The sequence below is a fragment of the Excalfactoria chinensis genome, chromosome 15 (assembly GCF_039878825.1).
Source record: "Excalfactoria chinensis isolate bCotChi1 chromosome 15, bCotChi1.hap2, whole genome shotgun sequence".
NCBI classification, from domain to species: Eukaryota; Metazoa; Chordata; class Aves; order Galliformes; family Phasianidae; genus Excalfactoria; species Excalfactoria chinensis.
In genome coordinates this window covers 9654357-9671934 of record NC_092839.1, presented here as the reverse complement: position 1 = coordinate 9671934, position 17578 = coordinate 9654357, and the positions used below count along the sequence as shown (strand labels likewise).

Here is a 17578-nt window from a genome sequence, read left to right as displayed (position 1 = left end):
CTGCTCCTTATCACAGCAGGACAGGGCAGGAGGCAAATTCCTAATCACAGCTCCCTCCATCCTTGCACTTCTGGAGTGCTCAGCCAGGGCCAGGCGGTGCTCTTGAACTCCATAAAGAGGTGTTTATGGAGCAGTTTAGCTCTGATTGCTCTGTGTGTGGAGGAAGAGGGGAGGATGTTGGTGCTGCAAATGAAGCACTGGGTGCAGTTATGGGGCTTATTTATCCGTGTCCCTGCAGTGCACGTGGGATGCTCCGGCCCTGTGCAGTGCCCTGAGAGGTGCTGGCACTGGGGTAACTCCACCAGGCTTCCTTAACACAGCCCTACACATTTCCAAGGGGGAATTCCTACCAGGCTGTGTCACAGCAGGAAAGGTGTTCTACATCCTGCCCTGGCCTGGCAGCCTGCCCTGGGAGCAAAGGGATGCTGGGTTTGGGCTGAACTGCTGACATGGTGAGAAAAGCCAGCTGCAGGGACAGGAGCTGGTGGGGACACACTGATGTGAGCACTGGGTTGGTGTCAGCTGGTGAGCAGGATCCTGCATCTGGTTCTGGAGGAGGTTTTGCTCTCCCATTGTGGGTGCTGAGGTCTCACAGTGCCAGGGGATGCATTGGGACTGGGTCGCAAAGCAACAGAGGGGCCAATCCTGCACTTGGCTGCAGAGCTCAGGGATGCTGTGGGTGCAGTGCCTGAGCAGGCAGGGTGAGGATCTGGCTGGGGGAGCAGTGACAGCACCTTGATTTTCTTCTGCTTTCTGTTGTTTGTTTCCGTATTCTCTCAGAGTTCTTTATTGATGGCAAGTTGTTATCACAGTAGTGCATCCACGGCTGCAGCAGCAGATAACGCTGGCTGTGCTCCCTGTGCCGTGGTGGCTGTACCTCACTGCTGCCCAATAAAGTCACCCAGCAGCTGTAGATGGAAACAAAAATGCAGATGCAGGGGGATTGATCACGGGGTTCCATCTCAGCCCATCACTTCCTGCTCATTGGGGGTCGTGCTGGATGTGCTGCAAGACACAAAGCTCAGGCATGGCAGGGATGTGTCCTGGGGCTCAGGGGAGCCACAGAAAGAACGAGACCCTGCGACACGCACTGTGATCCTGGTGGCTGCGTTGCCCTGTGGGTCTGGCCCAGGAGTTGATCTTTGAGGTCCTTTTCAACCCAGGCCATTCCATGATTCTGTGGTTTGGGGGCTCTGTCCTGAGATCTGTGAGCTGAGAATGAGCACCAGTGGGTGTCTGCAGGGAGCCCGTTGTGTGTGTGCACTGCATGTGTGTTGCATCTACGTTGCACCTGCATTGCACCTGCATGGCACAGGGCTGTGGATGCAGGGTCCCAGCTGTGCCCAGTGTGCTCCAGGGAGCAGCACAGTGCTGTGGGACACCGAGGGCAGCGCTGGAGCCCAGGGCAGAGCTCTTGCCCTGTGATGTGCAGGGCATGAAGTTCATTCATGGGGAGCAAAACTCAATTGTGTATGGCACAGATGAAACGCTCCAGCAATCACTGCACGGCAGCCCTTTAGCAGCGGCTCTGACCGCCGGCATTAATGATATCCACCCAATTAGCTGCTGTGCGCTCCGCATCGCCCAAAGGATTAACAAATAAAATCATCATCGCAGGGTGTAAGCGCTTAACACCGCTAATGAAACACCGAGCAGCTCCCAACCCAAACACCCCACCTGTCCCAGCAGCGGGGTGCTGGCAGCCAGTGGGGTGTGGGGTGCTGCCATGGCCGGAGCAGTGGCTCTCCTACACACATCCCATGGCCGGGGCTCCCCTCGCTCCTGGAAGCAGGAGATGTTTATGGGGAATTTGCCTCGCTCAGGGATACGTTATTTTTACACGTTGCCATGGTGACCGCTACCGTTAGGAAATTAAGGCTGAACCTTGTGGAAGCAATGGAGCTGTCAGATGCAATTATTTACAGACCGCTCTGTTTCCCCGCCGTGCCGCCCACCCCACGGTCTGAGCCCCCCCTATGGGGCCCCATCCTGCTCTATGGGGGGCATCCCAAGGCTCACCGCTGGCACCGTGAGGCCCCTCTGTGCTGGCAGCACCTCAGCGCATCCAGCACAGCCAGGCTGCTCCTGCTTGCCGCGCTCTGCTGCCTCTCTAAATATTTTCTCCTTTCCTTTACACTTCTCCTAAGAGGGGCACTTGTGCCGGGCTCAGGGCGCTGCCAGCACTGGGGTTGCAGCCAAGTGCAGCTGAGCTTTTAAGGTCGCTCCGTGCTGTTGGAGATGGGGTTCCTGTAGCATCCTGACCAAGCCCACAGCATCCCCCCCCCCCACTTCCAGCAGCTCATTTCCTACGTAAAACCCCTTTGCAGCAACACGTCTGCGGGAGCTGAGCCCTTGTGCACACAGCTCTTTAAGGCAGGATGCACGTGGGGACCCCACAGGTCAGGTCACCAAGCCCCCCCCCTGCCTGCCCCACTGCCCCCATGGGTGCTGATCCCAGGCAGGGCAGCAGTGCTGGCTCTGATGGCTGCCGTCCCCAGGCAATGTCCCATCAAACACCAAGAGCACAAAGTAAGTCTTTCTTCAGCTCTGAATGTTCCTGTTCGTCCCACAGCCCTGGAAATCCATCTGCAATCCTTGCCAGCACTGTGTCCTCAATGACATCCCCCCAACGGAGCACGGCCAAGACTAAATGAGCGCTGGGTGTAAAGGATTTCCTTTGAAATGTGTTTGATGGCTTTCGTTTTCGCTCTCTGTCCCTTAATGCCCGTGGCAGGGAGGATGGGGAATGGCCAGAAGGGCCGTCTCCAATCTGCCCAACAGCTCCAGTGATGCCACAGAAACGGGACCAGGCAGGGCAGGGTGTTTCCCAGCACAGCTTCTCAGGCACCAGAGAATCCACGTGGGTGAGCAGCATCCTCCAGAGAGCTGCTTTGCTCCTCAGCTCAGAGCTCAGCTTGGGGGTCCCATGGATGTCCCCAAGTGTGACACAGACCTGAGGACCCCAAGCACACAGCAGGGCCCCCTGTCCCCATAGTCAGGGATACAGAAGGTCCCACCGTGCCCCAGTACAGCCCCCATTCCTGTGGGATGACGGTGCTTCATAACACACTGTGTCCAGGCTGAGCTTACAGGGCTGGAAGAACACCTGGAGAGAGCTGAGGCCTCTCCTCATGGGGAAACTGGAGTGAAGAACAAAGCTGGCAGTGAGGCCACAGCACTGAAGCAGTTCCTATGACAACCCCAAATCCCAGCCCTATTTATCCCCTTTAATAAAAATCCACAATAAAGCATGAAACTGAGGAATAAGGTTCAATAAGAAAGGCACGAAATAAATCAGGGACAGCACAAAATGTGTCGCTGCTTTGCTTCTGCTTCTTTCCTTGCTTTCTGAATAGAATGCCGCCCTGATAAATGGAGGGCTGTTGGGTTTTGTGTTGCTCTGTCCCTTGAGATGACAGCACAGAGCCCAGCAGGTGCCTGGGGACAGACACTGCCATCACATGAGCTCCTAGGGCTGCTCCCCGTTGGTGTCCTGGCATGGCATCCCCATGGCATCATCTGGTCCCCAAGGCATTGGGGGCCCAAATGGTATTGCAGGGTCTCCCTGGCATTATAGCATCCCCATGGCGTTGCCAGACCCCCACAGTATAGCAGGGCATCATCAGGACCCAATGGCATTGTGGGGTCTCCGTGGGGTTCCCTGTGGCTCTGGATGCTCTTTGTCCCATGGCCATTTTCCCGTGGGCTTTGTGGCCACTGCAGTCTCTTGGTGGCAAGGACGGGGATGGGGTCAGAGCAGGAGCATCTCGGACAGAGGCAGCCCCAAGGCGCTGCCCATCCCTTCAGGAGGCACAGCCAGCACCGGACTCTGCTTTTCACACATTTATCCCTGTCCTCTTCCCTTCCCCCCTGCTCAGCCCTGGCTCCAATACAGGCTCAGCTTTGTCCTGCTTCCTTGCAAGCACTGCCAGCCCCCCCTGCCCCCCAGGGATGAGTAGAGCCTCTCCTTGCCCTGGCATCCAGCGTGGACACCATGGAGCCAAAGCAGGAGTGACCCAGTCATACCCCCATCCAGCCATCCCTGTGTGCTTGCCGAGACCACATTCTTCCTCACTGCTTTTTAACCACTCCTCCCCCACCCCTCACTGCTGAACCGGCCTCATCCATCACTCGTACCCCTGGACTAACCTCTCACTGTAGCCTCACATGTTCTGCTGGAGCCTCATGCTCCCCGCTGCTTTCCCCACAGCCACTCCTCACACCAGCTCCTGGCCCAGCCCCTGCAGCCTCAGAACCATTTCCCAGCTCTCGGGGCCAGCGGCAGAGCAGATACCCTTGGGGACACAGCTTGGATCCCACCACCCCCCTTCTCAGTGCACTGACCCCCACTGCACCCCGAGGTGCTGCCCGCTGCGCTCCTACCTTGTGTCCACGCTGGGGCTCTTGTTTGTGCTTTCACTGCCGGCACACCCCGGGCTGATGGCTTAAAGGATTTTCCTTTAATAACCACCAAATCCCTTTCCTGGGCCGTAAGCCGCAGACCTGGGCCTTTCCTAAGGTGCACAGCGCTCCACCGTGCCTTGCTCCTTGCTGCTTTGCATATGCTTGCATCAAACTGGATTTCCCCACTCCTGGCCCAACCCAGAGAGTCAAGATCGCTGAATGCCCTCGAATCTCATTTCCCCTCCTCTACGAGGTCCGTTCCTGGTTCCAGTCCCCCCAAGTAGGGGCTGGGCACCCTTTGTCCTGCTTGTGGCATCCCCTGCTTCACCATCAGCTCCACCCAGGCACAGAGCTCCCAGCCCCAGAGCTCCATCCCAGCTCCCAGTGCACAGCCCTGTGTGCCCCCTGGGGCAGAGCGGGACAGCACTGGGCTCCTTACAAGCACCCGGTGCCATGCGCAGGACACTGGGTGCTCTATGCCTCTGAGCCGTTCCCCAGGGAGATTAACCCCGAAACCATCCCCATGACCCGTCCCCTGGTGCACTGGATGCTGCTTCAGCCATGCAAATGAATTTCACAAGTGCCTTCCCTCCCTCTGCAACAATTCGCCCCTTGATAACGATCTCTGTGTCCCCATTCGGTTCCCCTGCGTGCACACATGCAGATATCTTACTCTGTCCTCTTTCACTTCTCTTTTCTTATTTCACAGAAAAGCAGATAAAATAGTTGAGAGCTGATAAGTGCTACAGCTTTCAAGGTCAGAGGCAGCTGCAATGATTCCTATGACACAGCTCCCTGCCTCCACCCCGCTCCGTCCTCCTCCTGTGGCTACAGGATGTGGGTTACAAAGGACTGAGAGAAGGAAGGAGTGGGCTGGGGATGAGTGTGGCAAGTGCCAGGGCTGCAGGACCATGGAGCCCAGCCTGCCCCTCACCAACCACTCAGGTGGGTCAGGGCAGAGCTGGGGATCTGCTCCGTTTAATCCCAGCCCTGTTTGGAGGGAGCTGCTGTGGGGCTCAGCACGAAGCCGGCAGCAGCACAGTGTGAATGAGCACAAGGCTGTGGTGGCCACACATCTCCAGGGCCCTGCAGCAACTGCGGCATGGTTCTGACACTGAACACAGCAGGACCAGGTGGCAGGGCTGTTTGCTGGCTTTAATGAGGATGAGCTCGGTGTGGTGATGGGATGATACAAATCATGGATCTCTTGAGCTGGGGAAGCTCTGATGGAGACATTCATGAAGTCCTCCTGGAGCCAATGGCACCACACAGCTTGCACAAGGCAGAGGTGCTCAGCTCACTGCCCTGATTCTGCACCCTGGGGAGCTGCTGGCTCCTGAAGAGGCTCTGATGAGCCTGAGCTGAGCCTGCCCCTGCCTGGCGTGGCCACCAAGACAGGAAGGAGAACTCTGAGATCCTCGTGCCAAGCTTGGCCGGCTCCAAGCAGCTCCACTTCTTCTTTCTGGTGCCCCACAGAAAGCCTCTGCTTCCTGCCTCAGTGCTGTGGAAGCTCACTTAGCAGCTCCCCTGATGCTGGCGTACTCGGAGCGTTCAGCGCCATGTCTCCTGCTGGGCCACCGTGCTGCAGGCAGGGGCTGCAGGTCGGCATAGTGGATGTCCTTGTCCACCTCACTGCTTTGCTATAAAAAAATGTAGAAAACCTTGCCAAAATCAGCCCTGCACAGCAGCTTCCACGCAGAGTGCACGGACAGCTGGGTGCTCACCCACCACCACCACCACCCTGGCCCTGTGGCTGCTGCATCTCTGGGGCACCTGGGCAAAGGTGTCAGTGCCAAGCAGCACACCTGTATCAGGGCATCGCTCTGCCTCATATCAACACCCTTCTCATACCTGGTGGAGCAGCTTTGGGTTCTCTACATCCTGGAGTTCACTGCTGGAGGAAAGGATAGTAGTTAGAGCAAGGACAAGGCAGCTGAGCACCCCACCACAGCCACAGCAAACATCACCCGGGCCCAGAGCAAAACAGTATGGTATCTTCCCTAAATTGCAGCCAAGTGAGGCAGCTTGCCACCTCACAGTGCAGAGGGAAAAGGCAGAGGTACCAACCTGGGGGTCCCAGGGCTCCCTGCACAGCATGGAACAGGGAAGGGTGAGCAGCTGCCCGTGGTCACCTCAGCCACGTGTTGGCTCTGCTCCCCTCCCCTCTGCTTCCTGCGGTACAAGCAGAAGGCGAGGATGAAGATGAGGAGGATGAAGCAGAGCACAGCAGCTGCAACCCCTATGCTGGGGAATGGAGAGGTCTCTGTGGGGACACAAAGTAAAGGAGGGAGAAGGTGGTGGGCATAGTGCAGTGCGGGCCTGGCTGTGGGAAGGGCTGGGGCTGAGCTGGGACAGCCACGATGGGGTCACAACAGGATGGAAGCCCACTCACCATACACCGACACATTCGTGCCCTGACCACGACAATATATATTATTTCCCACGTTCTTCTTTTGAAACTTCACGCAGTAATAAGTGCCGGCGTCGTCGGGACGGATGTCTTCAATGTGGATGGTGAAGTCTGTGTTGGACTCGTTCAATGCCCTCGTCACACGGTGTGAGGAGCCTTTCCGATCATACACAGTCTGACTGCTGCTGCCCCAGCCCTTCAGCCACTTCACAGGGCCGGGGGGACCCGATCCAGTCACTGTGCAGTTCAGGGTCAGCGTCTGCCCCACGGTTACCCCCACCCATTTATTGGGCTGCTGCACCTCTAAGCTCCATCCCACCTGGGCACCTGCATGTGAGAACAACAGAGCAGCAGGGTCTGAGCTCAGCACTGCTAAATGTCTTCAACAGGATCCCAGTTCCTGCTCCCAGCCCCTCCTGCCCAAAGCTTTTGGATGTGGCAATGAAACGCAGTGCACCAGACCCCACATATCCCTCACGCTGGGCACACACCCAAGGCCAAGTGCCACATCCCAACGCTGGGGGAAATGGCCAAGGAGTGCGTGGATGGGAGGTGGGTTGTCCAGACACCCTGCGGTCCCTCACCCCAAACAGCCCCACACAAGACCCGAATGTCAGGAGAGAAAAGCTCCCACCCAGGGTTTATCTTTGCAGCAGGGACCCAATCGCGGCTGCGTCAACCCCTCCCAACTCAGTGGCTGTGTCAGGCAGCAGGAACAGGTACCGGGAGAGTTGACCACAGCTTCTGCTGCTGTGCTGCCCCGTACTCACCCCACACCCATGGCAGGAAGAGGCCGAGCTGCCTGACCAGGAGCTGAGCCAGCAGTGCAGTGTGGAGCTCAGCCATCGGTGCTGCCGAAAGTTTGGGCTCTGACTCCAGAAGGAAAATGAGAAGCTGCACAGGAAATGGAGGCGAGCGGCGCATGCTGTTAACGCTTTTGGTGCCTGCTCGGGGCAGCTGGTAGGACAATGAACCAGCAGGGAGCTCAGCGGGGTTAAACCTCAAAGTGCATCCCAGGTTGGTGCACCCTGAGCTCACCCTAACCCCTGCACAGAGCATAGGGGATGCAGTGGCCGCAGGGCAGGAGAGCAGCCCTGACCTTGGTCTCAGCCAGACGGCAGCAGGGGGGATCTGTGGAAGCCTTGAACAAGTGGCACAGCAGCCTCCTGTGCTCGAGGTGCACACCAGTTTGGAGCCAGTCTCTCCAGCTGCCCCATGCTGGTGGCTGTGGCAGTGTCACTTATTCATGGATGGAGCAGGACCAGCACTGATGACAAGGAACACTCATCAAAACAAGATGGCACAAACACCATTGACACCCTCTGGGATTGCACAGGGCTGCAGAGAGGAGTTTGGTCAGTGATAAAACCAAGAACCCTTCCTTCCCATTTCAGCAGGAAGAGAGCCTGGGGCCCCACCGCTCTGAGCCACACTGAATCACAGCAGCAGATAGCAGAACACAGCGCTCACCATGACTCTGGCACTTCAGGCGATGCCTCTCACCTGCCTGCTGCTGCTCCTGCTCCACAATGCCCCAGGTGAGTGTGTGGTCCTGCACAGCTGCAGCCTTCTCCCAGGATGCATTCCCCATTACTGCTGGCAGGGCAGCTCTTCTTTGAACCTAAAGATATTTGGGCCTATTCTCTCCCATCTTCCAGCTTGCTTTTGTCCCCAGCCAAGCACTCTTCTTTATTTGACCGTGTCCAACCACCTAATGTCTTTGTCCCACAGTGCAGTGTCACAGTGCCAGCTGCCATGCGGGGTGAAGGATGGGGACATCTCTCTGCCTCCTGCTTTGAGGTCTAGAGATGTTCAGGTGCTGCATCCTGGCTCTAGAGCCTCTTGCCAGCCCCAAACTTTCCTACCACTGTCCCCAGGTTTGAGTGCCCAGCCATATCCAGACTTCAAGCTGGAGCAGCCCCGGGGCCCAGTGGTGGTGACCAAAGGGGAGGTGCTGACCCTGAACTGCACAGCAGTTGGATCAGGTCCTATTGGCCCTACGAAGTGGCTGAAGGGCCAGGGCAGCAGCAGTCAGACCATTTATGACCCGAAAGGCTCCTTCCCACGTGTGACGAGAGTAGACACTGAATCCAGCAAAGACTTCTCCATCCGCATCAGGGATGTCCGTCTGGAGGACACTGGCACCTATTACTGTGTGAAGTTTCAAAGAGGCACCTTTGGTGAAGAGTTCTTTAGGAGCGGTGGGGGCACGGAGGTGTTGGTGCACGGTGAGTGGGATCCCAGCCTGTCCTGGTGGGCTCTCCTGTGGGGCTGCAAGGGGCAGGACGCTCCCTGATGGTCGATGCTTCTCCCACAGCCAGACCCTCCGAGCTGGCCATGTCAGAGCCCAGTGACCGAGCGGTGCCGGGGCAGTCGGTGCCCTTCACCTGCAGCACCGGAGGGTTCTTCCCACGAGACATCCAGGTGAAATGGCTCAAGAACAGCACTCCGGTTCGGGCTGAGCCGCCCCGCATCACCGCAGAGCTGCCAGGCACCTACAGCGTGTCCAGCACCGTGCAGGTGAATCTGAGCAAGGCCGACGTCCGCTCGGAGCTGAGCTGTGAGGTGCAGCACAGCACGCTGGCAGCCCCGCTGACGAGGACGTTCGCGCTGGGCCGGGTCCTGCGAGGTGAGGCTCAGAGCCCCGGGTTGGGGCAGGGCTGAGCCGTGGGCCGAGGGACGCCGGCTCCAGGCGCCGCTTCTCTTCCCAGTCGCCCCCCGCGTGTCTGTGGTCGCCGCACCGCCGGGCGCCGTGGAGGTGAACGAGACGGTGAACTTCACCTGCCGCGTGCGGGGCTTCTACCCGGGAGCCGTGAGCATCAGCTGGATGGAGAACGGCACGGAGAGGAACGTGGGGAGCAGCGCGCGGCCAACAGAGACCTCCCGGGGCTTGTTTGAGCTGAACAGCACGCTGACGGTGCAGGCGGGGGAGGAGAAGAGCGGCTCCAGGTTCACCTGCCGGGTGGTGCACGAGGACCAGGAGCCCATCTCCAGCACGGCCATCCTGTGGGTCGCTGCTCCAACCCCGTGGGAACCCAGAGGTAGATCCACTGATCGCAGCAGTGCGTGGGAGCTGCGGGGCGAGCAGGGTAGAGTCAGCAGGCTCCAGGCCTCACGCTCACGTCCGTACCCACACAGGTGCCACTTTCCTGTCCAGCCCTGGCTTGTGGCTCGGCCTGCTGCTGTACAAGGCACTGCTCGGCCTCGGCCTCTTCTTCCTCTTCAAGCGCGTCCTGCACTGAGCAGCGCTGGGCGGATCTCCCGGCCTCCCTCAGCGCTTCACAGCCCCGCGGCGCTGCGGATGGGCCCGGCCTGCGCCCTCCCGTTGCTTCGCCGCCCGACTTTTGAAGACGAAGCGTTCAACTGCACACAGACTGTGCGGAAATCAATACAGCACCTTGCCGAGCTCCTCGCGGTGTTTTCCTACGGGGGTGTCCGGGCGGGGGGAACCGTCGAGCGGTGCGACGGCGCGCAGGGCCGCATCCCGCAGGGCCGCGGGAGGGCGCTGTTGGGTGGGGCCGAGCGGGCGGGGAACGCGTTTCCCACCCGGAGCGTTTTGGGCGCTGCACCGCGGCGGGGCGGAGCGGGCAGTGGGACCCGGAGCGTTTTGGGCGCTGCACCGCGGCAAGATGGCGGACAGGGAGGAGGCGTTGAGGGAGTTCGTGGCCGTGACGGGCGCTGAGGAGGAGCGAGCGCGGTTCTTCCTCGAGTCCGCCGGTTGGGACCTCCAGGTAGCGCCGTTCCGTTCTGGCTGTGGGCGGGGCAGAGCTGGGGCCGTGCCGTGCGGGGCGGTGCGGGGCTCACCTCGGCCTCCTGCGGGCTCAGGCCTCGGCCCGCCGCCCCTTCGGCCCTCAGCGGCTCCGCAGGCCCCGTCGTGCCGTTCTGACGGGTCCGGACCTCGATTTGAATCCGGTTATCTCACTAACACGTGTATAGTCAGCGTATTAGTGGAGGGAGAGGGGTTTGTTGGTGTTCGCGGTGACCCCTCAGTGCTCTGGGGCTGTTCCCGTAGCTTTACCCCTTAGAAATGTGAGCCTCGGGTCGGAAGGAAATATGTATGGTATTAATGTCCTTATGTAGCAAACCCAAACAGCACAGCTGGCAGCATCCTGCCTTTACTGGGACATCCTAAGGGGAAGAGCCCATAAAATAGCTGTGGTCAGGAGGTTCTGTACTGTGACAGAACGTTCAGTTATGTTATTAGTGTTTGTGTGTGTTTGATCTGTTGCTCTGGAATGTTTGCTCTCATCCTGAAACGCTCCTGCCGTGTTCCATTTCAGATTGCCCTTGCCAGCTTCTATGAGGATGGAGGTGATGAGGACATTCTGACTCTCCCCCAGCCGACACCCAGCTCTGTATCCAGAGGCACTGCAGCCAGGTGAGGAGAGAGCTTCAGTTCAGCCTGGTTTGTTTAGCAAGGGCTTGTAAGGCTCATTGTGGAAGCAAATTACATTTAAAAGGAAACCCCTGTACTCTATTTAAAGCATCAGTGTTTGTAAGTATTCAGAATAGTTCTGCTTTTAGAACTACTTCGGCTCATACGGCTCTCTAGAAGTTGTGCAAACAGCAACATTTCCATATCACAAGCACGGGCCTTATTGCACAACTGATCCAAAGATCAGTTGAATGACTTGCTTCATTGCTCAGGAAAAACTGGATTAGTGTTGTGAGGTTAGAAGGCAATCACGTGGTCAGTGACACTGTGGTTCAAGCTGTACCTCCAGAGGAAAAACGTTTTCTGATTTGCTGTTGCACCTTGTCTGATCAGCATTTTACAAGGGAAGCTAATCGGGTCTTACCAAGTCCCTGCGCAGAAAGGAAATGTTATCCAGTTTTAAAGAGGAGTTACCGGCTGTGCTGCAAAGGCAAAGTGCTCTCGTGTCAGATTTTATATTGCAATAGAACTGGATTTCAGTTTGAATCACGGGTGAACAAGAGCGGTCTTGGGGGCTTGACTTTATTGGGGTCTGGAAGAGAAGCTGGTATTTGGGGATGGCTACTCCTTGAAAGAGGCAGAAGAATTCACTATGTGAGCAAGGAAGATGACTGAAGAGTGAACTCTTCTGCTGGGTCTGCAGTCAGTTGTTTTGTGTTGATGTGATCTGCGCAGAGGTTCAAGAACATTATTCACTGCTCAGTTACACCACTGCTGACCTGTGATTTTGTAGAGCAATGAGTCAGACCCTAAAAGTAGAACAGAGTCAACCTGACGTGCTAACTCAGGAACTTTTGTGTCATGAGGCTGATGCACTGTGATCAACTTTTGCAGTGACCATCGAGTAACATCATTTAGAGACCTTGTTCATGCACAGGAGGATGATGATGAAGAAGAAGAGGGACAGCGGTGAGTTTTCACTTAGACTTAAAACCTGTGTGTTTTATCCCTGCTGTTTTGTGGTAGCTTGCTGCTCGTGTACAGATATCTATGTTTTTTAAAGCAGATTTAAGTAGATGTGCTATTACTGTACTGAAAGGTCTTAGCTCAACTGTAAGTAGTTAAATACTCTTCAGGTTTACAAGCAAGGTAAATTGAGTGGAACTGATGCAACTTAAGGTTGTTCAGTGTAGGTAGGCCACCTGGTCCTCTGCAGTCAGCTGTGAGCTTGCTCTTGGATGTGTTACAGGCCAGCTGGAAGTTAATAAACCCAGTCTTCCGCAAGTGCTTAATTGCACTTCATTGACTGTGTGTTCGTTGCTTCCCACTTAGTCCTGTTGCATGTGGTGATCTTTCAGTGCAGAATTAATGTTTGCCTTTCCTCCAAATGGCAGTTATTTCCTCAGTAACAACCTCTTGCTAAATCCTGGTATAAATGTGCTGGATCCTGTCTCATGCATCCCCTGTAGGAGCTGTGGTCTGGCCCTACACAGAAATGATGTGGTTTCTTTCTAGGTTTTATGCTGGTGGCTCAGAGAGAAGTGGACAACAGATTGTTGGTCCTCCGAGGAAGAAGAGTCCCAATGAGCTGGTGGAGGATCTGTTCAAAGGAGCAAAGGAGCACGGTGCAGTGGCAGTTGATCGGACGGCCAAAAGCAGTGGCGAGAGTAGCAAGCCTAAAGTGAGGAGTGATGAGTTCTTCCTTCTTTTCCCTCTTTCTCTGTTGGAGTTTATCTGTCTGTGACTCCCACTGTGACAGCTGTTTGGTCCTGTGGAGTACTAAAACTATCTTAAATGAACATCTGAGTCTGGACTCCTGTGTTAGTGCAGCTCTAGTTTACTCGTCACGGTGGAAAGAAATGCTGCTTTGTGCCATATTTATTAACTAGTCTGGTCACTGTGCCTGAGAGACAGCAAATGTTGCTGATACTTTGAAGCCCTTTGCTTTCCCTCAGAACGATGTTGGGGAAAGGGAACTTTCTGTCCTGGCTACGTGTCATCATGTAACCGCTTTGCCTGCATCTTCTACAGCCTTTTGCAGGGGGAGGATATCGCCTTGGAGCTACTCCAGAGGAAGAGTCTGCCTATGTGGCAGGAGAGAGGAGACAAAACTCTGTTCAGGATGTGAGTCTTTCCGTTGTTTTGTAGCGGTCAGCTGAGGGGCTTCTCTGCTATAACTACAAAGCTTGTGAGTCACAGAATTACATGGCTTGGTGGAAATTCAGGAGGATATGATAAATTCCGCTTTGGGATTTCTGATTGGAGGAAAAAAAACCGTACATGTTTGGGTCTTATGCAGTAGTTTTTCCAATGAACATTAATTACCCGAGCATTCCTTAGAAGCACGGGGATCTTTTCTCAGCCTCTGTAGTATGAATATACCTATTGTAAAAAACAGAGTGCAAAGAGCACTGTGCAGTAAAGCTTTATCTGTTGAAGAGATGCAGAACTTAACAGCATCAGTTCAAGGACCCCTTCTGCTTTGTGAGCAAATATCCCTCCAGGCCTTGGTGGGAGCTTTGATTCAGGCTCCTTGTCTAACACTTGGCTTTTCATCAGCCTTTATCAGAAAGGGGTCTGTGTTGTCATCATCTGATAAGGAATAATCATTACATAACCGGTGCTATTTTTTCTCACCACTGACTATATCAACCCAGTGGAACATGGCTGGGATGCTTTCTGCTGCTTGAAATTCCTCTGCCACTCAGCAGCTTTTCATTTTGCATCCAGTTGCTCTTATTGGGGTGTTTCAGTGAGGCTGATCATTGTCTGGGTTCTGCTGTAGGTGCATGTTGTACTGAAGCTCTGGAAGAGTGGATTCAGTCTGGACAGTGGAGAACTGAGAAGCTACCAGGATCCATCCAATGCCCAGTTTCTTGATGATATCCGCCGAGGGTATGTAGCAAGAGAAAGAAAACCTATTTTCTGAAACACAGGTGTTTATGGTATCCAGGATTGTGAATCTATGTCACATTTTACCCAGGCTTTCTTATAAGGACTTGTGCCTGGCAGTTGCGAGATGCACACCTGCCTTGTTAGTTAAACAAGAGTGCAATCCAAAGGTTTTTGGTTGCACCAGATACTGTGGCTGCCACTTTCTTTGTACTCTTCTTACTTGCTTCTTCAGGCAGATTCCTTCAGACACTCTCTTTGCAGGGAAGTCCCAGCAGAGCTGCGCAGGTTAGCACGAGGTGGGCAAGTAAACCTGGATATGGAGGATCACCGTGATGAGGAGTATGTGAAACCTAAGAGTGTCTTCAAAGCTTTTACTGGAGAAGGACAGAAGCTGGGCAGGTGAGAAAGCAGAAGTGCTGCTCTGCTGTGTGTGTGACTGAGAGTCAATTAAGAGGTTTGTGGGGGAGCTTATTGATTCATCTTTCTAAAGAGAAGATACTCAGTGCCTGTGGTATGTGACCTGTTGGTATAAGAGAGGAAATGAGGCTCAGTGATGCTGTGGGCTCTTAGTGGAAAGGGGCAGGTCTCCAGTTGGGAACCACAGTGATGTGTCACATAGAAGCAGTGTCTCCTGATTGTATTACTGCTGTTCCTGCGGGGGTATGAAGAACCAAGATGTGGTGCTCTTTGAGGTGATGCTATGGGTGAAGCTACAGATGTCTGCCCACTGCCTTGTCACCTTGCTAACTGATTCCTAAATTCCCATTTCCAACTTGCATTGGCATCTCTTGATTGGAAACCTCGTTAGCTGGGCCCAGCAGGTGATAAGCTCACAGTCTGACTCCTAGTGCTCTGCTGTCAGGGAAGCAGTTTGGTTTTTAACAGCTTTTTTGTGTCTTCTGTTCTCAGCGCTGCCCCTCAGGTGTTGAGCACCAGCTCCCCAGCCCAGCAGGCTGCAAATGAAGCCAAAGCCAGTTCTGCCATCGCTATTGATGAGTCGGAGCCCGTCACCAACATCCAGATCCGGCTCGCTGATGGTGGGCGACTGGTCCAGAAATTTAATCACAATCACAGGTACAAGGGCAGCAGGAAACGTGGGTTACTAACTGGGAAGGCCTGAATGACAATGCAAATGGTGCTCAGATGGAGCAGGTGGTGAAATCCTGGCTAGCCTACTAAAGGGAGCCTTGGGGATCCTTCTGTATAGATGAATATCATTAAGTCTGTGGGGTTTTAAGGCAGATGTTTCCTGTTGGATGGACAGGGTTTCTTTCCAAATAGCAGTGGATAGTATCTGGTGATACTGCGCCTCAAATCTTTAACATCTATTAAAAAACCCCTTTGAAACTGTCAGGTATTTAGGAATTGGTGCAGTTATTCTCTCAATTCAGACTTTTCAGCTGGGCTATTCCCTTTCTACTGAATGTAGCACTGCGGGGTGCTCTTGAACAATTTGGTTCCCTCAAACAAACAAAGCTGACCTACATACCCTGCTGCTTCCTTAGAGTTCTGTTCTTCTTGCTTCCCTAACCCTGGAGAGTGCCTGTTTGTCCATCCTTGTTCCTCCAGTCTCTGTGAAAGATGAAGCATGTTCCAAAATGTTACAAGAACAATCCTTTGGGATCAGGTGCAGGAGGTAGATCTGGTGTCACTGTTGTGGCTGCCTATGGGAGCTGAGATCATCTGGGTTACGCTTTGTGATGAGCACAGTTGCTTATAACAAGTAGTGTTGAACAATTTCTTTATGTGTTTGTTCATCTTGAAGGGCTCAGAACCCTTCCAGGTTCAAATAGTTGCTTACACCACAGAACATGAGCAATGTAAAAGAATGTTTAGGTGAAATTCTTTAACCTAGAAAGTACCTCATTTTGTTCAACTTATTTTGCCTGTGGAAAAGCATCTTAAATCATAGGATTGTCTGGCTGCAGCTGACATTGTTACCTGGAAAACAAGTGCAGTGAGTGCAGGGTTGCAGACTCTGGGAAGGATGAATTTAAGCTGTTTGTTGTTCGCTTCTACCAGCTGTTCAATAACAGAATAACCTTTGTGTGTTTGATCCCTTTGGACAGGATCCGTGACATCCGGCTCTTCATAGTAGATGCCCGGCCAGCAATGGCAGCAACCAGCTTTGTCCTCATGACCACCTTCCCAAATAAAGAGCTGACTGATGAGAACCAGACCCTGAAGGAAGCCAACCTGCTCAATGCTGTCATTGTTCAGAGGTTAACATAAAGGAACCCGTGTCTCGCTACACGCCTGCTGGCAGTGCGCATGCATCGTCTCAGCCATGCGTGCACCTGCATTGTGTGAACACAGGCTCACATCTACTTGTAGCTCTGGGTTCTTAGGTCTTGGTTGGACTCTTTTCTCTTTAGTTGCATTTCCTATGGGGTTTTTTGTTGTTGTTGTTGGTTTTTTGTTGGCTTTTTGTTTTTTTGGGTTTTTTTGGTTTTTTTTTTGGTGATGATCAGTGGACTTTAAAATAAATAAAAGGAAACGAACCTGTTTTCAAAGGAGATGCAACCTATTGAGCCACAGATTCTCCCAGGAGAGTTCAGTTACCTTTGTGCAATGTGTTTCTGTGCTCTCTAGAGGGGAAGAAGGTAAGGAGGGAGTTCCCAGGGAGCAGTTTCCCTCTGTGCCATTCAGATGCTCTTTGCAGTCTGTTACTCTCCCCTCTTTTTTTTTTGGCACGTTAAATATAAATGTACAAGAACGGATGACGTTGCTGTCAGGATTATGGTTAACGCTGCTATAAAGGTGCTGTGAGGGAAATGGTTGTGAAACAGTTGCTGCTCAGCGTGTGGGAAACTGATCTGTGTGTGTGCAGGTGCAAAGGTTTGCACTACTGGAGGGAAAGTCCTGACGTCTGTTCCTTCAGCACAACACTTACGGTGTTTGTTACAGTTCCCACCTGCTCTGCCAGCACTTTCTCCTGCAGTCCAGACTGACTGACTGCAGTTTTAATGTGCTGTATTGCATTTATTTGAGAAAGCCAACTTCCTGCTGATTTTTTTGTCGTTGTTCTAAGGAAGGCACAAAGCTGAATCAGCTTGAAATGGCTACAAGGCAAACAGTATTTTACTGGAAAGCAGATTTTATTTTCAGATGATTAATTGAGCATTTGAAGAGTTCAGGTGAAAAACTCTTAGCTGTGGTACCCTTTGATTTATTGCCTTTGCTGAGGACCACGCAGCTGAATGCCTGGGATGCTTCAGCTTCAGTCTGTCAGCTCTTTGGGACTCAGGTCTCCATTTCTTTCCTTTGGACAGAATGCTGTGGGTGAATTCGCTGCTCGTGGACGAGGGTCTGGTAGTGCAGGTACAGCATTGTGTGTGCAAGTTGCCATCTAGTGTTGTGCCGCGGCACTTCTTGCTGCTCTGCAACACGCTTTCTATCCCAGGCCTGTGCTTTGGAGTAGAACTTTAGAAGGCTGTAAGCATGTAGATAACATCTAGCTGGGAGCTGCATTGTCCTTTGGAAAAGGTTGGGTT

The 17578-nt window shown here is 53.9% G+C and overlaps 3 protein-coding genes across 5 annotated transcripts; 2 read left to right on the top strand and 1 right to left on the bottom strand.

Annotated features, from left to right (window-relative positions):
• Window positions 1–5458: 5458 nt before the first annotated feature.
• Window positions 5459–7981, bottom strand: LOC140259362 (uncharacterized). 2 transcript variants are annotated; one of them, XM_072350608.1, is made up of 5 exons: window positions 7585–7981; window positions 6797–7141; window positions 6472–6667; window positions 6256–6295; window positions 5459–6044 (listed from the first exon to the last, which is right to left on the bottom strand). In XM_072350608.1, exons 1-5 carry the CDS (start codon window positions 7871–7873, stop codon window positions 5916–5918), a joined length of 999 nt encoding a protein of 332 aa, XP_072206709.1. In that variant the 5' UTR covers window positions 7874–7981; the 3' UTR covers window positions 5459–5915. The 2 variants fall into 2 exon arrangements, with proteins under 2 accessions (XP_072206709.1, XP_072206707.1); XM_072350606.1 differs by having other exon boundaries at window positions 6256–6298; window positions 7585–7980.
• Window positions 7725–10203, top strand: LOC140259360 (tyrosine-protein phosphatase non-receptor type substrate 1-like). Of its 2 annotated transcripts, XM_072350604.1 has the most exons (6): window positions 7725–7831; window positions 8209–8352; window positions 8692–9042; window positions 9132–9443; window positions 9526–9855; window positions 9953–10203. In XM_072350604.1, the coding sequence occupies exons 2-6, from the start codon at window positions 8286–8288 to the stop codon at window positions 10054–10056; spliced, it is 1164 nt and encodes a 387-aa protein (XP_072206705.1). In that variant the 5' UTR covers window positions 7725–7831; window positions 8209–8285; the 3' UTR covers window positions 10057–10203. The 2 variants fall into 2 exon arrangements, with proteins under 2 accessions (XP_072206705.1, XP_072206704.1); XM_072350603.1 differs by lacking the exons at window positions 7725–7831; window positions 8209–8352 and having other exon boundaries at window positions 8393–9042.
• Window positions 10204–10387: 184 nt separating this feature from the next.
• Window positions 10388–16591, top strand: NSFL1C (NSFL1 cofactor). The gene is made up of 9 exons (XM_072350605.1): window positions 10388–10545; window positions 11095–11192; window positions 12084–12158; window positions 12705–12870; window positions 13221–13313; window positions 13975–14084; window positions 14346–14483; window positions 14994–15158; window positions 16154–16591. The coding sequence occupies exons 1-9, from the start codon at window positions 10444–10446 to the stop codon at window positions 16314–16316; spliced, it is 1110 nt and encodes a 369-aa protein (XP_072206706.1). The 5' UTR covers window positions 10388–10443; the 3' UTR covers window positions 16317–16591.
• The last annotated feature ends 987 nt before the right edge of the window (window positions 16592–17578 follow it).

Excerpts from the sequence above, each read along its gene's own strand:
- LOC140259360 (XM_072350603.1), top strand. The coding sequence starts at position 8,529 with ATGTCTTTGTCCCACAGTGCAGTGTCACAGTGCCAGCTGCCATGCGGG. Across the intron at positions 9,043-9,131 it reads CACGGAGGTGTTGGTGCACG|CCAGACCCTCCGAGCTGGCC; the intron begins GTGAGTGGGATC and ends CTTCTCCCACAG. Across the intron at positions 9,856-9,952 it reads AACCCCGTGGGAACCCAGAG|GTGCCACTTTCCTGTCCAGC; the intron begins GTAGATCCACTG and ends GTACCCACACAG.
- NSFL1C (XM_072350605.1), top strand. The coding sequence starts at position 10,444 with ATGGCGGACAGGGAGGAGGCGTTGAGGGAGTTCGTGGCCGTGACGGGC. Across the intron at positions 13,314-13,974 it reads GACAAAACTCTGTTCAGGAT|GTGCATGTTGTACTGAAGCT; the intron begins GTGAGTCTTTCC and ends GTTCTGCTGTAG. Across the intron at positions 14,085-14,345 it reads CTTGATGATATCCGCCGAGG|GGAAGTCCCAGCAGAGCTGC; the intron begins GTATGTAGCAAG and ends CTCTCTTTGCAG.
- LOC140259362 (XM_072350606.1), bottom strand. The coding sequence starts at position 7,873 with ATGCTCTGTGCAGGGGTTAGGGTGAGCTCAGGGTGCACCAACCTGGGA. Across the intron at positions 6,668-6,796 it reads CACGAATGTGTCGGTGTATG|AGACCTCTCCATTCCCCAGC; the intron begins GTGAGTGGGCTT and ends GTGTCCCCACAG. Across the intron at positions 6,045-6,255 it reads ACCCAAAGCTGCTCCACCAG|CAAAGCAGTGAGGTGGACAA; the intron begins GTATGAGAAGGG and ends ATTTTTTTATAG.